General features: G+C 34.2%; 2 protein-coding genes across 2 annotated transcripts; one reads left to right on the top strand and one right to left on the bottom strand.

The window, feature by feature from the left end:
- Positions 1-987: 987 nt before the first annotated feature.
- Positions 988-13,295, bottom strand: LOC117907898 (glucose-induced degradation protein 8 homolog). Its single transcript, XM_034821580.1, has 7 exons — positions 13,058-13,295; positions 3,597-3,738; positions 2,908-3,055; positions 2,754-2,829; positions 2,550-2,661; positions 2,289-2,380; positions 988-1,502 (listed from the first exon to the last, which is right to left on the bottom strand). The coding sequence occupies exons 1-7, from the start codon at positions 13,091-13,093 to the stop codon at positions 1,458-1,460; spliced, it is 651 nt and encodes a 216-aa protein (XP_034677471.1). The 5' UTR covers positions 13,094-13,295; the 3' UTR covers positions 988-1,457.
- Positions 13,296-15,863: 2,568 nt separating this feature from the next.
- LOC117907766 (zingipain-2) lies at positions 15,864-20,744 on the top strand. Its single transcript, XM_034821413.1, has 5 exons — positions 15,864-16,439; positions 18,639-18,874; positions 19,112-19,252; positions 19,347-19,778; positions 20,404-20,744. Exons 1-5 carry the CDS (start codon positions 16,037-16,039, stop codon positions 20,500-20,502), a joined length of 1,311 nt encoding a protein of 436 aa, XP_034677304.1. The 5' UTR covers positions 15,864-16,036; the 3' UTR covers positions 20,503-20,744.
- The last annotated feature ends 837 nt before the right edge of the window (positions 20,745-21,581 follow it).

Below are 21,581 nucleotides of genomic sequence, written 5' to 3'. Positions count from 1 at the left end.
TAAAAACAAAGCAGACGGTGAAAGTAAATCTAGGCAGCATTCTGTGGCTCCTGTGGTTTCTGCACTTTTTTTAGCCGTCCTGCGTGGTTGTTACATCCTCATGTTCCCAAACTGCAAACTAGGCTGCAACTGAGATTTCTTTAGACCAGTAAACCTCCAGAAATCACAGGGGAGCCCCGTCCCAGCATAGGCTGGCTCAGTTCTCCACCTTAACTATAGAAAAAAGGATTGATCAAATTCTATTGAGTCTGACTCATAGTGATCAGGGGAGCAATTTACTTACGATACTTAGTTGACATTCATAAAAAGTATCTAATGAATTATGAGTTCAATACATCCTGTTTAGCAGAAAGACGGATATTCCTTGCTCATTATCAGACAATCACTTATTCACAAACCTCGTGTGGGGCTAATAGTTTTCATTTCCCATCCCTTAGAAAACCCTTTTTTCTCCACTTAGCCCTATCCCCCTCTAGGGATATTTTAGTGATAGGTTCTATAAGAACTGGACGATCCTATTTGGTCAAATACCTAGCGACAAACTCCTATGTTCCTTTCATTACGGTATTTCTGAACAAGTTCCTGGATAACAAGCCTAAAGGTTTTCTTTTTGATGATATCGGATGATAGTGACGATATCGACCGTGACCTTGATACGGAGCTGGAGCTGCCTAGGTGGGAAACACATGGTAGCCCTTATCTAGACCCAAATTAATTTGCAGACCGCGCTCCATACAAGGGGAACCAAGCACAAAAAGTGTTCTTGTTAGCCTCCTGTCAATCCTCCATACAGAATTTTACTTGGATTATTCAACATTTCTCTAGCAGTTTTCTATCTTTCGCGAGGCAGCTTCCTATTTTTATCAATCAGGGAGTGTTATTAAGAGATAGAAAGATTGGAAGAGATAATTCTGACTAGCATTTGCAAACCTTTGGTAGAAAGGATCAACCTCTCCGCATGAGGTTTACGGACTAAAGGTGCTCTTCTATGATAATGGTGTTCTGCCATTTCCATGGTGGGCATGCTTCATTATTGAAATATCGTAAATTTACCAGTCATGGCAAATAGCAATCTATCATTTAAATAAAATAACTGGACTTCCTAGGTTATGACAAATCAAAACCTGACATATGATAACAAAATACCTGAATTTCTAACATCATAAATTGAGCAAGCAAACATATACAAGCCACACAATGGATCAACTAAACCACCTATGGAGACAACCAATTTGCTCAGAGTTGAACCAAATCACTTTTTTTTCTTTTTTCAAGAAAAGGGGCATATCTCACCAAATGCAGAAATCAGATGCATCAGACAGCCTGTTCGGGAACTTCTACCGACACACAAGCAATGATAGTTTCTTGATAGCCATGATCAAACCTCACATCAAATCATGTTGCAGTAGGATGTGAAGTAAAACTGAATATGCCTCAAATGGCCCCCCCTGCCAAACTTAGCTCTTGAGAAAATCCTTCAAAGAAAAAGGTGGAGGAGGATCCTGCAAAGCCACAAGTAAAAAAAGTCTAAGGCATTCATCCTTCAGCCATCATTTGAGGCCATTCACATTTCATATATCCTTAACCAAGCAGATCAGACCAACTACTGTGTTCTAATTGGCTTCCTTGTTCATCCAGCAATATTTCTAGCCACAACTTAAGTCAGATGAGAAACATATCATAAAGGGCAAGTAGAAAAGTGACTTCCAACAATAGCTTCTGATTAAATTTGTAATGAATGTGAACATCTAAAATTTTGCATTTCTAGATCATATTCCAGCTTAACAACATGAAGCAAGTTTGGCATTGAGCCAGTACAAATGATCCTGGGAGAAATAGAATGTGGCCTGTTACACTTAAAAATGTAAGCATTCAATTGAAATTACATTATAAACAATATATTTTGTTTTCTGTCCCTCTTTCTAGGTAAAGCATAGGTTATTATTTTTTTCTTTCTGTCTCTCTTTCTGGGTAAAACATGGGTTATTAGATTTCTTCCTTGATTGAAAGTAATTATTTTTAGAAAGCATAGTAATTACTCCCATTCGTAATCTCCCCCTAATGGAATATACACAAGAAATGAAAGGATGACACAAACAATTGACAGTTGAAGTCATGGACTAAAAAAACAATTCAATCCTAGGATTACAATAAGAGAGAACAACTTGAGATGTCAATTAAAAATAATCCAACATGAGCAGGCCTCCAAGAATCCCAATAAAACACACCAACACACACACACACGCACGCACGCGCGCACAAAGGAAAAATAACAAATAGAAGATTACCTTGCTAAGCTCTTGATTTAAGCATTGTCTAACTACTGTTGTCTGTTGTATCAGCCTTTCCATTGCTGAACAGCTAGGGAGGTTGGCATGTGCTGATATACACCATGAACCACAAGCCAAGAGTGAATCAAACAGTTTAGAGCATTATTAAAAAGAATAATGGAATCAGAAAATGAATTTTGCATAAAAAGCGTATATGTGTACAACATCCTACAGCCAGATATAGCATACAGAAGCAAGTAGGAACCAGTGGAAACACACCAAGAAGTGCTCTGTTCAAACTATCTGCAACTTGCTGCCGATATTCCAGGCTTAGCAGATGAAACATTGGGGATTTTTCTGGCTCCTCATAAGCTAGCAGAGTCATGAAGTCCTGCAGCAGGAGCAATTTGTCTTTAGTTCTGATGAAGAACAAAATAATTGAGTAGAAATGTTTAAGATGGTTTGCCTCAGAAAAAGACATACTTCAAGCTTCTCAACATAATTTTGCACTTTTCCAAAAGGGGTCAACTTTGTCTGAGCAAATTCCAGAGCTTCTGTGCTGTCACCAACATGTAAAACTAAGATACCATGGTTGTGGAACTTATGAATTTGGAGAAAGAATTGTTATTTTACACACCATTTCCTGGAGCATACAAGCTTAACAAAGTGAAGGCTAAGAAGATCAAAATGCAAATTCTTATTTTTCTCTAGTAAATCATTTGCCAGCTGTTCTGTCAGTTCAATGGCCTTTAGTGCATTGCCCTCCAAAGCAAAATGAAAAATTCCTGAGAAAAAAAAAAAAAGAAAAAGAAAAAAAGAAAATTCCAGCACCACAATCAATCGAATAGTCCAAGTCCAAAAGTAAACATAAAAAAATAAAAATAAAAATAAAATCTCTGTTGAGGTATTGACCAGCCATTTGCAGCCAGTTGTTTACATGAAATTATGAAATCAAGTTTCAATTTTGGTATCCAATATGAAAATCAGCTAGTCAGCCACAAATCCAGCTAAATTATCTTTTTCTTTATTCTCCATCATTAGTTATATTAAATAATGACATAACCTTCATCTTGCATATGAATTTCTATAAAATAAGATGATGCAATAAAAGATCTGCATAGCAACCACATTGTTATAGATGGAATTTCATCCATAACAAATGGGTTTAATGCTTAATGCATGTCCTTGATACAGAAATTTGCCATTGCAAAGTCCATTAGATCCAAACTGTTAAATTTTCATATAACTGGAAGATGCTATCTGTAAGCAACCTTGAAGTTGTGAATCCTACTTTCCTGAAGAAGAGGAAAAAAAAAATTCACCTACGTTTTCTTTTCTCCATGTCCTCCTGATAATCAGCAGGCTGCTTCATCCCAGTACAAGAAATAAATGATTCCACAGTCTCTTTAAAACAATTATGCACAAGATATGATAGGACAATGTTGTGGATGTCACTGTCATTGATAGCCTGTTAAAGATGTATGAAGAATTATAAAAAATAAAAACAAAATCAAGCATGGTAGAGAAACTTCATAAAGAATTATACATCAATTAAAATCTTAACTGTGGTGCTTTATTGTAGAAAAAAGGAAAAGAAATATACTAGGATTGTAGGATCGTAGAATCATAAATCTTGGTGGGGAGAAAACCAAAAGAAACACTTCAAGTACAGGAATGAGAAGCCAAAAGTGCCCGTACATCTCTTAAGGTCAGTATGTTTCAACTTAAACAAAATCAAGGAAACAAGAAATGCATCTTTATAATTGTAATATTGGTATGTTATCTGAGAGAAATCTTTGCATAATATTGGACTTTCATCTCTGATGACACTTTTTTAGTCAGGGATAGCAATGGGTGGAGTTATTCCAAATGAGACAAGTATCTCCTGCCTATTCCCAAAAGGGCCAAAAGGATCATTCCAAACCACTATCAGTCTTCTAGTGGTGCAAAACTTGATAGCAGAGCGAGTTTTGCAGCCATGACTTAAAACTTCCAAATGAAGGCCATTGAATTTTCTTAGTTATGAATCAAATTCATCATTAGGGAATTATGCTGATACCAACTGAGAGGATTGCAACAATGAATCTTGATTATAGGCAACTGTATTAGGAGAAATTGTGCCATTTAACTGAAATTCAAGGTGTAATGTAAACATTCACAACACGAGGAATTTCTCTTATCATTATCTTTTGAATGATTTCTAGTTCCTCTTTCAAGTTGAGCAAAGCACCCATAACCCAACACACGCTAGGAAATCTTAAACAGGTTTGACCAGCAGTCTCCCAAGGAAGTAAGCATTAAGGAACTTCATGATGAAGTTAGACAATATAGGAAAGAGATTAAGGAGTTAAGACAATTCACAGGTTTAGGTCTCTCTGATCTCCAAGGACAAATTAATAGAATTGTCAATTAGGAAAACATTGTGGATATGCCAGAATCTTCTCATGTTAATGATAATGAGACAGGTGCTTTTTTGAATACTGTTAGTAGGGTTATCTTCCAGAGGTGGGAGGTCTCCCTTACTATAGTAGTCAAAGATAAATTTGTCTTTGATATTATTGCTTTGATTGACTCGGGTGCAACTAAGAATTGCCTTCAAGAAGGTCTTGTACCTATTCCCTTATGTGAAGAGACTAGTCAGTCTCTATTTGGAGCCAATGGCAAAAGGCTTGCCATTAAGTATAAATTAACAGATGTTCATATCCGTAACCATGACATCTGTATTAAGCAAACTTTCATTCTTGTTAAGGACCTTAAGGAGAAAGCCCTCCTAGGAATCCCCTTCTTAAGCTCTATTTATCCTATGTGGGTAGATAACCAAGGTATAAGAACAAAGCTCTTTGATAAGGAAATTCTTTTTGAATTTGCTAATCCCGTTGTAAACATCACTCCTTGTGATCAAGAAATTAATCTTGTTGGATTAGATGTTCCATCTAAGATTTTAGGTATTCAACTTATTCATAATCTTATTATAATTAATATTTTAAGCATTCCTTTATGCATTTCAAAATTTCAAATTGATATTTTGAATCAAAGATTTTTAAAAGTTGTTTTCACATCTGAGAAAACAATCAAGTATATAGCTTTTAAGTATGATTCAACTGATTGGATTATTTTAAACCCTAATTTTCAAATTAAGTTTATTAAAGGAGAAAATTCCATTCCTAATTACTCAACTCGTGGAATTTGTAGGGTTCACGAGACCATGGCCCCTAAAAAGAATACCCTAGCTCCCTATAAAATGCTATGGAGCCAACAAGTTGAAGAAGAAGAAGCAAGGCTTCATTCTTCTAACCCTATGCCTAATAAGATGATGACCTTGTACTATGATCATTCTGATCCAGGTAATCCAGTCAAGGCCACCCAATACCCAACCATTTCAAGGTCTCAGACCTTCAAGCAAGTTACTAAGGCTAATCCCTCTCAAAAGGAATTAGCATCAAGCTCCTTTTTTTCAAACAAGCAAATTGTGGTGGTTGTCAAGCCCACACCTCTTTCAACAAAATCAAAATACTGGCAAAATGATTTAAACCAACCTCTTTTGGTTATTGAAAGATAATTTTTCTCTGAAAACCTCACAGAGATTGCTGTAAAAGCTTTTCAAGAAAATTTTCATTATCTCTCTGATGATCTTTTAAAAACAAAAAAGTTTTATGAAGCAGCCCTTGCAGAAACTGGTTCTGTTAAAATTAAGCATAACACTGATAAGTTCAGCAATATGGGCTTGACATTCTCCACCTGCCATATCTATAAGATTCTTACTGTCAAACAATGAGGTGGAAATCCCAATCTTTCAAGGGAATTCTCTGAACCATCAAAACCAAGATTTTTCAATTATTGGGATTATCAGAGAGCATGGTTCAATGCTTTTCTGATTCAGAATAGGGACTTCCATCATTCATAGATGTTCTATTTTCCATCAAAGAATCAGCTTTCCTCTTTCCCATTTTGGTTCCACAGTTGGTGGACTTATTTTGGTCCGTCTATTAAGATTCTTCCTAAGCCCATCTTGGATGGCTTTGAACTATTCAATAGTTCTTTTGTTATCCCCAGAGAACTTTCAGCTTTTCCCCCTTTGTTATTCTTTTTCAGTAAATTTGGTCTTACTTGGATAGTCTAGTGGGACTACATTATCATTGCAGATGAATCAACAGCCTTTCCAATTCTTGGAAGGACCTTTAAAACTAAATGGTGGGACGCCTTGAAAAATGATGCATCTATTGATGCAGTTAAGCAATATTTCCTCAAAAACCCCACACAAGCCTTTGCCAGTGATGATATGTCTCAATTTCTCCTCAAGAAACAACAGCTACAAGTCATGCTCGCAGCAGCAAAGACCCCTCAAGATTTTCATAAAATCCTTGAAGAAGGAAGCTCAAGTTTTTCCCAAGAAAACTCTTATGTAGAGTCTGATGATTCAACAAGCCTGCAAGCATGGCTTGTAGCTGTTGTTTCTAAAAAAGAAATTGAGACATATCATCACTGGCAGAGGCTTGTGTGGGGTTTTCGAGGAAATATTGCTTAACTGCATCAATAGATGCATCATTTTTCAAGGCGTCCCACCATTTAGTTTTAAAGGTCCTTTCAAGAGTTGGAAAGGCTGCCGATTCATCTGCAATAATAATGTAGTCCCACTAGACTATCCAAGTAAGGTCAAATTTACTGAAAAAGAATAACAAAGGGGGAAAAGTTGAAAGTTCTCTGGGGATAACAAAAGAAGTATTGAATAGCTCAAAGCCATCCAAGTGGGCTTAGGAAGAATCTTAATAGACGGACCAAAATAAGTCCATCAACTGTGGAACCAAAATGGGAAAGAGGAAAGTTGATTCTTAGATGGAAAATAGAACATCCATGAATGATGGAAGTCCCTATTCTGGATCAGAAAAGCATTGAACCATGCTCTCTGATAATCCCAATAATTGAAAAATCTTGGTTTTGATGGTTCAGAGAATTCCCTTGAAAGATTGGGATTTCCACCCCATTGCTTGATAGTAAGAATCTTATAGATATGGCAGGTGGAGAATGTCAAGCTCATATTGCTGAACTTATCAGCGTTATGCTTAATTTTAACAGAACCAGTTTCTGCAAGGGCTGCTTCATAAAACTCTCTTGTTTTTAAAAGATCACCAAAGGGATAATGAAAATTTTCTTAAAAAACTTTTGCAGCAATCTCTCTGAGGTTTTCAGAGAAAAATTCTCTTTCAATAACCAAAAGAGGTTGGTTTAAATCATTTTGTCAGTATCTTGATTTTGTTGAAAGAGGTGTGAGTTTGGCAACCACCACAATTTGCTTGTTTGAAAAAAAAGGAGCTTGATGCTAATTCCTTTTGAGAGGGATTAGCCTTAGTAACTTGCTTGAAGGTCTGAGACCTTGAAATGATTGGGTATTGGGTGGCCTTGACTGGATTACCTGGATCAGAATGATCATAGTACAAGGTCATCATCTTATTAGGCATAGGGTTAGAAGAATGAAGTCTTGCTTCTTCTTCTTCAACTTGTTGGCTCCATAGCATTTTATAGGGAGAAGGAGCTTGAGGTTAGGAGCTAGGGTATTCTTTTTAGGGGCCATGGTCTCGTGAACCCTACAAATTCCACAAGTTGAGTAATTAGGAATGGAATTTTCTCCTTTAATAAACTTAATTTGAAAATTAGGGTTTAAAATAATCCACTCAGTTGAATCATACTTAAAAGCTATATACTTAATTGTTTTCTCAGATGTGAAAACAATTTTTAAAAATCTTTGATTCAAAATATCAATTTGAAATTTTGAAATGCATAAAGGAATGCTTAAAATATTAATTATAATAAGATTATGAATAAGTTGAATACTTAAAATCTTAGATGGAACATCTAATCCAACAAGATTAATTTCTTGATCACAAGGAGTGATGTTTACAACGGGATTAGCAAATTCAAAAAGAATTTCCTTATCAAAGAGCTTTGTTCTTATACCTTGGTTATCTACCCACATAGGATAAATAGAGCTTAAGAAGGGGATTCCTAGGAGGGCTTTCTCCTTAAGGTCCTTAACAAGAATGAAGGTTTGCTTAATACAGATGTCATGGTTACGGATATGAACATCTGTTAATTTATACTTAATGGCAAGCCTTTTGCCATTGGCTCCAAATAGAGACTGACTAGTCTCTTCACATAAGGGAATAGGTACAAGACCTTCTTGAAGGCAATTCTCAGTTGCACCTGAATCAATCAAAACAATAATATCAAAGACAAATTTATCTTTGACTACTATAGTAAGGGAGACCTCCCACCTCTGGAAGATAACCCTACTAACAGTATTCAAAAAAGCACCTATCTCATTATCATTAACATAAGAAGATTCTGGTATATCCACAATGTTTTCCTGATTGACAATTCTATTAATTTGTCCTTGGAGATCAGAGAGACCTAAACCTGTGAATTGTCTTAACTCCTTAATCTCTTTCCTATATTGTCTAACTTCATCATGAAGTTCCTTAATGCTTACTTCCTTGGGAGCCTGCTGGTCAAACCTGTTTAAGATTTCATTAAGGTTATAAGGATTTACAATCAATAAGGATTTCATTAAGGCTCTGATACCATAAACACCCAGGACAAGGTCATATGCAATAAAAACAGGAATTATGTCATGATTCAAAACAAAGAAGAGGAGTTAGAAAATAAACAAGATAAATAACCAAAGAAATTTAAAAAGAGAAGGAATCACAAACTTTTAATTACATAAATTTAAAACCATCCATGATAGGAGGTAAACTGGAAACATAAAACAAACTTGAAAATTTTTCAAAACAAAGAAGAGGAGTTAGAAAATAAATAAGATAAATAACCAAAGAAATTTAAAAAGAGAAGGAATCACAAACTTTTAATTACATAAATTTAAAACCATCCATGATAGGAGGTAAACTAGAAACATAAAACAAACTTGAAAATTTACATAGCTTAAAAACCATCCATCATAGGAGGTATAACATAAAACATAGATACATAAGGAGATGAATACCTTACAATGGGAGAAGGGAGGAAAGCTTTGAAGAAAGCTTGGGGCTTGGAAGGCTTACATGTTGAGAGAGAAAGAAGAGAGAAGGGAGAGCATAAGCTTGGAAGAGAAAAATGAAAAATTAAAGGATGCTTACAAATGAGGATCAAGCCTCCTTAAATAGCCAAAAAGAGGGGACAAAGAACTATTTGCTTTTTGACTAACTGCTGTGAATAGTAATCCCGTGTGTGAATAGTGAAAAGTGAATAGTAAAAGTCACTTTCTACTGTAGTACTTTAGACATTTTCACCGGGAATCTTACTTTCGGCTGAGAAGACAGCTGTTTAAGATTTCATTAAGGTTATAAGCATTTACAGTCTTTTTAGCTTCTGGCTTAACAATTGATTTCTTAAAAACTTCATAATGATCTTGCTTAGTTTTTTCATCTTCAATTTTCTTTAAGATATCTAAGACAAGTTCCTGATCTTGGCTTATGACATTTATAGTCTTAGGACGGCAATTACAATTACCCTTAATACAATCTGCTTGGTCACTAGAAGATTGGCTAGAAACATCACCACTACTGTCTAGTTGATTAATATCATCTTCATTATCTGAATTAGTCCTTGATTTCAGCCAAAAAACAAACACCACCTAAATATATGACCTATAAAATAAGGTAAACATGCCCACCATTAATCCACTCTCTCCAACTATCAAGATATTGGCATTGATGTATTTCTTAAAATATTGTGTAAATAAAAAAGAATTCTTTTTTTTTTCCTTATTTTTTATTGACGGACAAACACAACAGAGGATGTTTTGTCTCAACGAGAGAGGATCCCAATTCTCTGAAAGCACCAACTAGCACAAATCATGTGTCATATCATAAACTACAAGACACACTCAACTTGAGAAAGGTTATTAGTAGAATGTTCAGCCGCCAAAATTAACACATAACTTATTGTTCGAATAAGCTTAAACAAGTGAATTCTAAAGTGCTTAGAAAAGCCCATGCATGTGTTCACAAACATATGCATAGGTGGCATTCGGTAAAACTAAAAACTTAATACTTAACAACTCAAGATAGCTTAATCTGATCTTGCTAAATTTATTAACTTAAAATTTCTGATTTAATTCTTATTTAAGTATTAAGGTTTTTTTTGGTAAAACTAACTTAAAAACTTTTTGAAATGATTTAATCTGATATATTTATCCTTATTAATATTATATAATGAGCCTATGAGAAAGAAAAATGGAGGAAAGAACTGATATTTGTGGCCAACTCTTGATAGGAAGTTAGGAGTTTTTGGCCATGAGAGTTTTAACATACTACTTTGAATCAATTTTAACTTTAACTAATGTTATTAAGTTATTTTATTGAACAAGCTTAATGACTATAGGTCATTGGTTTGGATAAATATCCGGGTATCATGGGTACATGGACTTGAAGTTCAAGTCCAATGTAGAGGCAAGAACCTTATCTCTACTACCACATCCTATCCCTGCTGGTTTAGAGTAAGCCTAAATGATCCTTGTATCCTGACTTGGCCCAAATTTCTTGAAGTGTTCTTGTCAAAACTTCATTTCACCCAATCGAAAGGGTACTTCTTACAGATGTGCAGTAAGGAAGTATATCTCTAGAAAGCACTGCTCTCAGTTCTCTCATTATGGACCAAAGTGGAACCCCATAAAATATTTTGTTAATGGACATCCAAAGAGAGCTGGTTATCTTGTTGCTCCTTTTATATGACACAAGTATTCAGGGGAAGAGGTTTCTTGATCTTCTAATTTGATGCATGTCATTGGAATAAACTTTATTATGAGCCACTAGCAAGGCCAAAACCCATAATCTTGCAAAAGACCTTGGCCTTGAAAATGATTTTGGAGGGCAATAAATCTGTTTTTCAGTCCTTGCTGCATGAGGTATCATGAATCACATAACTAAAGTGCTCACTAAACCTAGGATTATAATGGGCAATAAATCTGTTTTTCAGTTCTTGCTAAATGAAGTATCATGAATCATATTGCTCAAGCGCTCACTAAAAACAATAGTAACTACTTATGATACCCGAATCCTTCAATTTCAACCAACATACCCATATCGACATGAAATGACATGGGTGTGGGTATGGGATCCTTGTTGGACACTCATATGTTACTTTGGGTGTGTCTGTTTGATTTTTTTATTGATATCCTTTTATTCTTTCAACTTTCTTGGTAATAATTAAGTCAGGGAAAAAGAATAGTTAGTTGAAAAGTGAATTTTTTTAAGAATATTTAAGACTAAGAAGGAAAAAAAGCATTAGAGAGAAAAGATTGGAGCTTTTAAAAAGTATATCATTACTTCCAATTTATTTTCAATTGATTTTTCTTTTATCATGTTGCATCACAATGCCCATACCAGTTTTTTGGATCAGTTTTAGTATAGTACTTATAACCTAAAATTTGAGTAGTGATAGATCAAACAGTTAAACACATACACAAATCAAATACTCGTACCCAACCCCATGCAACATAGGTAACTCCTATATACAATGCAAAAACTTTTTAAAAGTTACCTTAAAAAGAAAATATCTTTTAAAAACTATTTAAAAAAAATGACATAATAAATTTTTTTATGACCTTAAATTTTAAAAGTAATTTTTAAGAATATAAGATAAGTTCATACCTTTTATATAAGAATTATTGTATTTTCTATACACGGTATTAATATTTTCTATTTTTAAAAAAATAGAAAACAAGAAGTATATCCAAGCAAGCACTAAGTTATAATTTTACGATCAATAAATTAAGCAAAATCTAAATTAAGAATTAAATAACAAGTGTAAAGTCAATAAGTTAAGCCAAATCTAGATTAAATTATCTTAAGGCATTAAGGACTAATTTTTCAATTTTACCAAACCTCACCTGAATTATTAAGGCCTTATTTGGATCAAGAAGCCAAAAACTCTTTTTTTAAGGTCAATAAGCATTTTTATATCAGTTTAGCTAATTCTGTTCAAAAAGCTTATGGCTTAAAAAAAAAATTAATATGGAAATCAGCAAAATCCTGTTTCATGTAGAAGTTCTATTTTGGCTTATATAAGAACTTTTTTCATATTCAATATAACTTTTACAATATCAATATTACCCTTTAAAATTTGTGACTTTAGCTTTAACTTCCTTCTAAAGCAAAAAACAGGAAGCTATCCAGACGAGGCATGAGTTTGTTTACTGACTTTCCCCCTCTTAGTGTCATTTTAGTATGCCATAAACAATTTCAAGATGACCATAAAGCAACTCGATCAGGTAATGCCGGTGTGGTCATAATTCATTCTCTATCATCAGAATTCCATCTCCTCTATCTATCTGTAATTACCCCCATTGAGCACATGCAACTGGTCCTAGTTTTGATCACCTTCAATCCTCCAGAAAACCATCCATCTATTCTTAAGGTTTACATCCAAATTTTGTATATTTAACAGAGTCATGTACAGAGTCATCCCTCCCAAAAATTTAAATAAAAAGGGGAAAACAATAAACTTTCAGCCCTGATTGATATCCAAAACCGCAACTACTTCATCAAATTAGTGAGAAGAGCACAAACCAAGTAAATAAAATAATTAAAAATTCAAACTGAGACAAGAAGACAAAGCCTAGGGTTTCAATCATTAATTCTGAAAAAGGTCAACAATTGAAATCAATGCAATTAAACAGATACCAAAACGGATCGAAAAGACCAAATCCAATTCACCTGAAATCATCCAATTTGATCACATACAAAACATAAATTAAAAAACAATAATTGACCCATAAAAAATAAAGAACTTACAGCATTTTCGTATTGACGCGGATCTACGTCCATCATTCGCCGCTTATGTATGATTTTATTAAGAATTTTTCTAACTTCTGAGGGTTTCAGAAGGCGTCTGATATATCTTCGTGGTTCGTTTGAGTCTCTGCAAGTGCACAGGGACGCATGTTCTGCCTTTGAGACTACTCACTCAATCTCTCTCTCTCTCTCTCTCTCTCTCTCTCCTCCTCTCTCTTTCATCAGGACACTGGGATCCCCCCTGCGAGATATCTAACGCCTACACGTGCCTTCCATTATCCCTATCGCTAAAGATTACAAAGACGGAAATATCTTTAGACCCACCACTAAGATCCCGCCGTGTCACCATCATTGGAAATGAGCGAATGTAAAACCGTTCGTACATTGTGATTTTAGATGGATCCTTGGCATGGACGGTCCAGGTTTGCCCATTTCCTAGATTTGATTGCTGGTGCGGCACATGAGAAACGAGCTGGGCTCAATGGGCTTGTCACACAGGATTCTGCCCGTCTTTTTTTCTTTTTCTTTTTTTTTTTCCTAAATATATATATATATATATATATATAAAACCACTTTTAGAAAGCGTTTCTTATATAAAAAAAAAAAAAAAATATATATATATATATATATATATATATATATATATATATATATATATATTTTTACTATAAATATTTTCCTAAAAACTTTAAAAAATTTATTTTTCAAATATTAAAAATATTATGATTACTTTCTAAAATTACTATCAAATTAAGTGTATTTGATAATAATTCTTAAAAATATTTAATTTGATAATGATTTTTGAAAGTGTTTCTAATTCTTTTAATATTTAAAAAATAAATATGTTAGTATTAAAAATACTAAAAATACGATTATTTAATGTACTCTAAGAATCCGTTTTGAAGTGATTCTAAAAATGACTTATAATATTTTTAATACTTTAAATTTTTTATTATTCAAGTATTAAAATGGTTAAAAACGTTGTTAAGAATTACTATCAAGCACACTCTAAAAGTGTTTATTTAGAAAAACACTATAAATAATTTTTTAAAAATTTTAAAAGTGTTTTTTGTGAAGCACCTAATTAAAAAAAACATTCTTAAGTCAAAAATACTTTTTTAAATCACGGAACTTTTAAAATGCATTTGTCAATCATTTTATAAAATATTTCTAATTTTTTTAATATTTAAATGATAAAACTTTTTAAGTATTAAAAATATTAAAAGTTTTTTCTAAAATCATTTCTACACTAGCTCTTACCCGTATTATATATACAAAAATATAACACTTAATAGATATATCACTCTACCTTTTCTTTACATTAAAATCATCTTTAAAAAAAAAAATTAGCAAAATAATAAATTCACTTTTTTATAAATAAAAAATAAATCTTATTTTTCATTTAAATCCAGCTTGACACATGCTTGTGAAATTAATTTTTATATACAAAATGTCTCCGCCCTTTCAAATCCCTAAATCCCCAACATGTCATCTTATTTTACTATCTTGATTTATTGCATTGGTTTTTTTTTTTTTTTTTTAAAGTGAAATATTTTTTTCTATTTTTAGAAAAATCACTCATAAAATTTTTTTCTAAAAAATATTACAAATAATTTTTCAATATTTATCATTGATTTAAAAAAAGTTTAAAAGTATTTTATAATTTTTTTAAAATACTTAGAATCACTGTTTCATAATAATTTTACTAAAACATTTCTAATATTTTTAATACTAGAATATTAAAATTTTTTATATTAAAAATATTATAAACATTTTTTAAAATTAATATCAAATAAGCTAATATGTTTTTTTGAAAACACTTTTTAGATTAAAGTCGTTTCTTAAAATTATCATCAAACAAATTATAAATTACATGTGCAACCAACTAGGCAACTATAACAAGTGGTCACTTAATTATGCTATTTGAATTTTGTTTTAAATTTAAAATTCATAAATTAAAAAATTACATTAATTAATCTACAAATATCAATGGTATCGTAAAATTCCAAAATTACATTTCATTAAAAAACAAAATATAATTAACCTCCCCCGAATTAAACTTCCCTTTCACACGGTCACACTTTCCTCCACATTTTTCATCACCGAATGAATAATAAATTCTAATTCTTTATTTTTTGCCCCCTTCAATTAATAGTAAATTATATTTAAAAAAAAAAAAATTCTTAATTTTCTCACTTTATTCTTTTTATTATTTTCATTTTCTCCCAACCTCTTGTTAAAATCTGTCATTAGATTTTCAAATATGGTATTAAATTGAAAATCTTTTCAGAAAATGATTATAAAAAATATCCTTCTAAAAGTTACGTCCGTGAGAAATAATTTGTTAAATAATCATCAACACGTTGTAAGCGTATTGGACCGTATACAAGTATCCTTCCCCCACAATCATTACCGCTTGCCAAGCCATATCCGCTAGGAAGCTGCCTTCTTCTCGACCTTTCCGAATTTTTTAATTCCATGACGTGGCGGTGTATGTCTTGCATACCAAATCTGATCATTAGGATTGGATTTAGGATTAAAGTTAGGAAGTAAATTAGGATTAAAATTTTGTTTTTAAATCCGAGGAGTAAATAGTAAATACAACAATAAAAATGACGAGAAAGTAACTACTTTAATAGATGGCATTGCAGGGCCCGTGAAGGGTTCATTGGGTTCGCTTGGCAGCCAAAGGCACGCTTTATATGAACAAAATTATTGCTTTCCGGAACCGGAATGGTAAAGCGAGAGCTAGGATCCACTGCAGAGCGAGGGAACCCACCTACCAGGTTGACCATACGAAATGACGCCGTGTGTCCTGTTGTCTGACGTGGCAGATTGGCGTTGATTGGTGGAAGGTTTTGAGTTTGGAAACCACCACACGCTACTTTTTAGCCGGTCAAGCATTTCTCCTTTGGGGCAGTACTACAATCGAGACAGCCCAAGTTTGAGAAGCTGGTTGGGTCGCAGAATTGCTGCAACATGGGGAGTTGGTTATGGGCAGTTTCGATTCTCATTCTCTCGGTTCATTCTTCCGTTTCTGAAGCTTCATCCACAGCAGATCTCTTCGAAGCTTGGTGCGAGCAGTATGGCAAGACGTACTCTTCAGAAGAAGAGAAGGCGTTGAGGCTCAAGGTGTTTGAAGAAAATCATGCGATTGTTACTCAGCACAATAGCATGGCTAATGCTACCTACACACTAGCTCTCAACGCCTTCGCTGATCTCACGCATCACGAGTTCAAGGCCTCTCGCTTGGGCTTCTCCCCCGGGAGGGCCCAATCGATTCGGTCCGTTGGTACACCGGTTCAAGAGCTCCATGTTCCGCCCGCGGTGGATTGGAGGAAGAGTGGAGCGGTCACAGGTGTGAAAGATCAGGGGAATTGTGGTATGTAAGTGTAAGTTTTTTTTTTTTGCTCCAAAAAAAATAATTTAATTTGTTGTTATTGAATTTGCAACATGTTGTTTTCTCCGCTTATCAGTCTCATTATCGTGGATGAATTTTCTCTTTAATGCATCGATTGTTTAATGCTTCATTTGATAGGGAAAGCGATGATGTGTTGTTGTGTTTTTTGGAGAATTGATTGTTTTAAATTTAATAAGTGTCATACAGTTTGCTAGACTTTTTAGACTCGGTTTAGTTTTCTGGTATTTTCAACTCCTAAAGCAACCAAAAGGGTGATTTGGGATCTGATTCTAATAGTGAATATAGGGGCACTTATGCATTTCAGCTTTGCTGGTTCTGGTAGTAGGAACATGAATAAGATAGAAACGTACAGGGCCTACACACTTTCAATTCCAAATGAGAAAGAAAATGAAGATTTAGGGTTAAGCGCTTAGTGCTTCCTTGGGGACTTTTGATAATGGATTCAATGAATGAGCCAGATTGAAGATATGAAAAGGTTTTGATAGTCTGCGAGGGAAAGGCTGAGGATAAGCTTGAACAAGTTGGAATAACCTGTGTCTTTATTTTGGAGGTATGCAATAGTTGTAATTGCAGAAAGGTTGGATCTATTCTTTGGACTGGCTTAACCTTCTTTTTTTTTATCTTATGGTATTAAGATGAATTCTGAATACCAAATTGCAGTGATATGAGAAACCACTTGAAGAATTGTATGCTTGAATTAACTTTGTGCTGATTGATATATGATACGAGGTTTGTGAACGGACAATGTATCCATTTAATTTCCTTTGCTCATTAATATATGAGGGGAGGTTTGTGAATGGACAATCATATCCAGTTAATCTCCTGCTAAGGATTTTTTTTTTCCTCTCCTCTTGCATGCCCCCCAAGTTCTTGTCATTTTAACTTTTATTCAAATTTAAAGCTCTGAATTTGGTTTTTGAGCCTTTTGGTTTTTTTCCCCTCTTTGTTGCTATGGGAATATTGACATCTAGTGTTTGCTCATATCTCTTCTATAGTTGGATCTTGCTTTGCTTTACCATCAATCCCACTTGGGTAGGGTATAATAGGCTTTTTGCCTGTCCTGTAAGACAGTGGAAACCCAACCCCAAGCCCTCGAAACTTTTCAAGCTGGTTTTCCTTGGTCTAGGCCACTCGTCATAGTGCTTCAGTTCTCAGATGTATGCGCACTTGCACCTTTCTACATCCTAACCCCTTTAGCTTAACCTCCATCTGACCTAGTTGGTTCTAAGCAGTGTTCTTTAATTTAGTCCAGACGACAATAACACTTCTGCCATATTACCAGATAATGTTTAAAACATTAATTTGATTCTTTTTTTTGGAAAAAAATTGTTACTTGTTAGTAGGGCAGTGTTAGTTGTTAGTAGGGCAAGTACAACATTGTAATGGACAATAATTTAATGTTGTAATGCCGTCTGCAATCGTTCACAAAATTGTTTTCTGTTGAGAGATTTTTCCTTCCTTGTATGGAAGATAAAAGCATGCTTTCATTTGCATTGCTTTTCAAATTCTTTTTCTCTATTGTCTTCCTAATTGGTTGCCTGTCAGACATCTTTATTGCGTATCTTTTGTTTACATATGCATGCTTGATGGAGGTTTTGTTCAGCTGATGAACTTTGGAGGCCAAAATTTGCATAAAATCTATTACACAGACATTTTCTTTGAGGGCATAGAATCAACTATAAGAACAATGTTCATGGAACTCGCATGCTTCAGCTGTGGAAAATTCTTTTCACTGCTTTTATCTCTGATCTAATATCGGAATTGTCATCATTGTTCGATGCTGTATGGATTTCTTGTTCAAGTATCTGTTTCACTTGAGGTTTTGAATTATCAATTTTGTTTGCATGGCTGGTGTACAACATATGGAAGATGGTAATATGAAAAGGTTGAGTCGCTGCTTTTAAACCATGGGAAGGCCATAGCATGTCTTCCCTTAGCTTTAATATTTTTAACCCAAAAAAAGAGAAGAGAATTGAAATCCATATTCACAAAGAATCATTTGTCAACACCACGCAACGGCCATTCCTAACTGCATTATTGAGCTTCACTTGAAACTTGTAGTATTATTGCAACAATATGGGAATATCATATTCGTTACAACAACTATTTCTTCAGCAGCTACTATTTTGATATGACTCAGAAATAAATATTGTCATGCAGGTGGTTGTTGGTCATTCTCAACCACGGGAGCTATTGAAGGCATTAATAAGATTGTAACTGGATCTCTTGTTAGCCTATCTGAACAAGAGTTAGTGGATTGTGACAGATCTTACAATAGTGGCTGTCAGGGTGGACTCATGGACTATGCATATCAGTTTGTTATAAAAAACCAGGGGATTGACAGTGAGGCAGATTACCCATATGTAGGTATGGACAAGCCCTGCAATAAAGAAAAGGTAATAGTTTCTCCCCTCTCTGCATGCATGTCCTCGCAGATGTATATATGTTTGCACATTATATTTTCTTCTCTTCTCTATCTGTCTATTCCTCCTATATTTACATTTTATATTTTCATCTACCCTTTTTACTTGTTTCTATATTTTTTATTAGGGATTTCTTTCTTATTGGTGTTGGTTTTTGGTTAAATTTGCATTTTGTATTTTCCTCAAGTTTGTGATAGATTTACAATGCAGTTGAAGAAGCATATTGTAACCATTGATGGTTACACAGACATACCCCCGAATGATGAGAAACAGCTACTACAAGTAGTGGCTAAACAACCTGTAAGTGTAGGCATATGTGGCAGTGAGAAAACATTTCAACTCTATTCAAAGGTTTGTTCCAATAGTCTTATCTTCAATGACATTATAGTTCCTTGAAGGACTAAAGAATTATGATCTTGATAGTTTTGGTGTGGTCGAGTAACAGGGGGTCTACACTGGACCATGTTCAAGTACTCTGGATCATGCTGTATTGATTGTGGGTTATGGTACGGAAGATGGTGTTGATTTTTGGATTGTAAAGAATTCATGGGGAGAACATTGGGGAATGCATGGTTATATTCATATGCTACGTAACAATGGTACAGCAGAAGGCATCTGTGGTATCAACATGTTAGCTTCATATCCAGCCAAGACTAGCCCAAATCCACCTCCACCTCCCACCCCAGGTCCCACTAAATGTGATTTTTTTAGCTCTTGTTCAGAAGGTGAAACCTGCTGTTGTAGCTGGCGTTTTATTGGGGTATGCTTATCATGGAACTGTTGTACGGCGAAATCTTCTGTGTGTTGTGATAACAATAATTACTGCTGCCCTGCTAGTCATCCAATTTGCGATACAAAAAGGAATCGGTGCCTCAAGGTTTGTATCAAGTTCTCTTCTGTCCCTTCAGTTTTAAGTCCCATAGCTGTGGGCAAATAGAATATTGCTGATTTTATTCCTTGGTGGGGGGTAGGATGTCCATTTATTCCATTATATGCTGCATAGTACTTGAACTAAGTTGTTTTTACTTCATTTTTTTTTTTTTTGGGTAGGGTAATGGTTCCATTTTAAACCAACAACTTGTGTTTAAATCATAGTCTACCAAAGACCTGGAAACTAGTTTCTTATTCTAAGCCCCAGAAGCTTTGTTTATTCACAAATATGGGGAATACATAGAAAATAAATTCAGAATGTTATAAAGTTCTGGGGTGAAACTTGAAGACAAATAAGAAATAGTGCCACCAAAGTTAAAAAATCACGAGTATCGACTGCAAAAATCCCCAATACATATTTGATATGCTACTCCATATCAGAGTATTCTTTACTGTTTTGATGGCCCGGATTTGATTTATGTTTCTTGTAATATTTCCTGTGATTCATGTTTCAGATACGATATGAAACACAATTGATTTTTCCCTTGTCAGTGGATTTACAGACTCAGAATATTTTGTTTGTATTTGGTGTCTGAGTTTTAAAAAAACAATTGGTTATAATGTGATTGCAGCCAGCTGGGAATGGCACCGGAGTGGAAGTGCTGAAGAGAAGAGGCTCTTCTGTGAAGTTTGGTGGCTGGAGTTCCATTAATGATGCGTGGAATCTATAAAAGAAGATACTGTCATTTGTGCCAGTGAGGTGATTTGTCTTACCACATTAACCCTATATTAGTTCTATGTTCTATCACAAAAGGAATATACTTATGGACGTGGAGAATTTTTTTTTTTTTTTTTTTTGGTTACACATAAAATAATGACATTGATTGATGTATTATTGGTTTTCAATAATTGAAGCTTTGTAATGTTGCGCACCCTTTGAATAATTTAATAAAACAACTAACCGTCTTGATCATGGGTCTGAGTTGGAGTCGTATGAACCATAAATCACTTGATATCGAGAAAAGACTCGGGGACGAGCGCCCACTGTGTAGCTCAATGGTCATCTGTGAGGCCTTTTTCAAAGGGCTCCTTTCCACTAAGGGTCTAAGTACTGAGTTGAGCCTCTCTGCTCTTGACTAAATTAGTTTCATGAATTTGGGCTATCATCAACTAAGCTGGCATACAAGCTTCCTCTTTTCGAAGCAGAGTTTCCTATTTTTCTCTTCAATTTTTTTTTTCTAATATTTATATTTAATTGGATTGGAGAAGCATTTGAATAGCGGACCCAAACGCTACTCTCTATTGGCCATGTAACATTCGAAATTGTAAAATGAATTTTTGAACAAGCATGCATGGAGGCGCTCAAAATAGCCTTCCAGGATCTTATATCGTAGTAATTGAATACAAGCGCATATGGAGGGACGGTTGTTTGCTTTCAGAAAAACAGGGAAAATGGTGTTTTCATCTGGTACCATGAATCAAATCATGATGACTGCAGGCTGTTTTGAGTGACCTACAGGCTAAAAGGTGTCCAAGTAAACTGGACAGATTGGACGGGCAGATATCATCTTTCACCTAACACGTTGCTATATTGTGCATTCTCGGCCACAAAAATATTGGGATATCTGGGAACATTTTTAAAAGCAAGTTCTAAAGAATAGATTTTAATTATTTTAAGAATAAGTTTTTATTTAAAAACTCAAATATAAAAACTAATTTTTAAAATCTATTTTTCTTCAAAACATTATACACTTATATATAATACAAATATTTTTAAAATATTTTTCATATTCTTAATTATTATTATTCA

The sequence above is a fragment of the Vitis riparia genome, chromosome 18 (assembly GCF_004353265.1).
Source record: "Vitis riparia cultivar Riparia Gloire de Montpellier isolate 1030 chromosome 18, EGFV_Vit.rip_1.0, whole genome shotgun sequence".
NCBI lineage: Eukaryota > Viridiplantae > Streptophyta > Magnoliopsida > Vitales > Vitaceae > Vitis > Vitis riparia.
Note: the sequence above shows the minus strand (reverse complement) of the source record. Positions and strands in the feature narration are given on the sequence as shown.

What these genes read in the sequence shown, in the direction of transcription:
- LOC117907898 (XM_034821580.1), bottom strand. Translation starts at nt 13,093, where the DNA reads ATGATGGACGTAGATCCGCGTCAATACGAAAATGCT. An exon ending in CGCGTCAATACGAAAATGCT is followed by an intron (nt 3,739 to 13,057) that starts GTAAGTTCTTTA and finishes CATCTTTAACAG; the next exon opens with GCTATCAATGACAGTGACAT. An exon ending in CTTGTATGCTCCAGGAAATG is followed by an intron (nt 2,830 to 2,907) that starts GTGTGTAAAATA and finishes TGTTGGTGACAG; the next exon opens with CACAGAAGCTCTGGAATTTG.
- LOC117907766 (XM_034821413.1), top strand. Translation starts at nt 16,037, where the DNA reads ATGGGGAGTTGGTTATGGGCAGTTTCGATTCTCATTCTCTCGGTTCAT. An exon ending in AGCCCTGCAATAAAGAAAAG is followed by an intron (nt 18,875 to 19,111) that starts GTAATAGTTTCT and finishes TTTACAATGCAG; the next exon opens with TTGAAGAAGCATATTGTAAC. An exon ending in CATTTCAACTCTATTCAAAG is followed by an intron (nt 19,253 to 19,346) that starts GTTTGTTCCAAT and finishes GTCGAGTAACAG; the next exon opens with GGGGTCTACACTGGACCATG.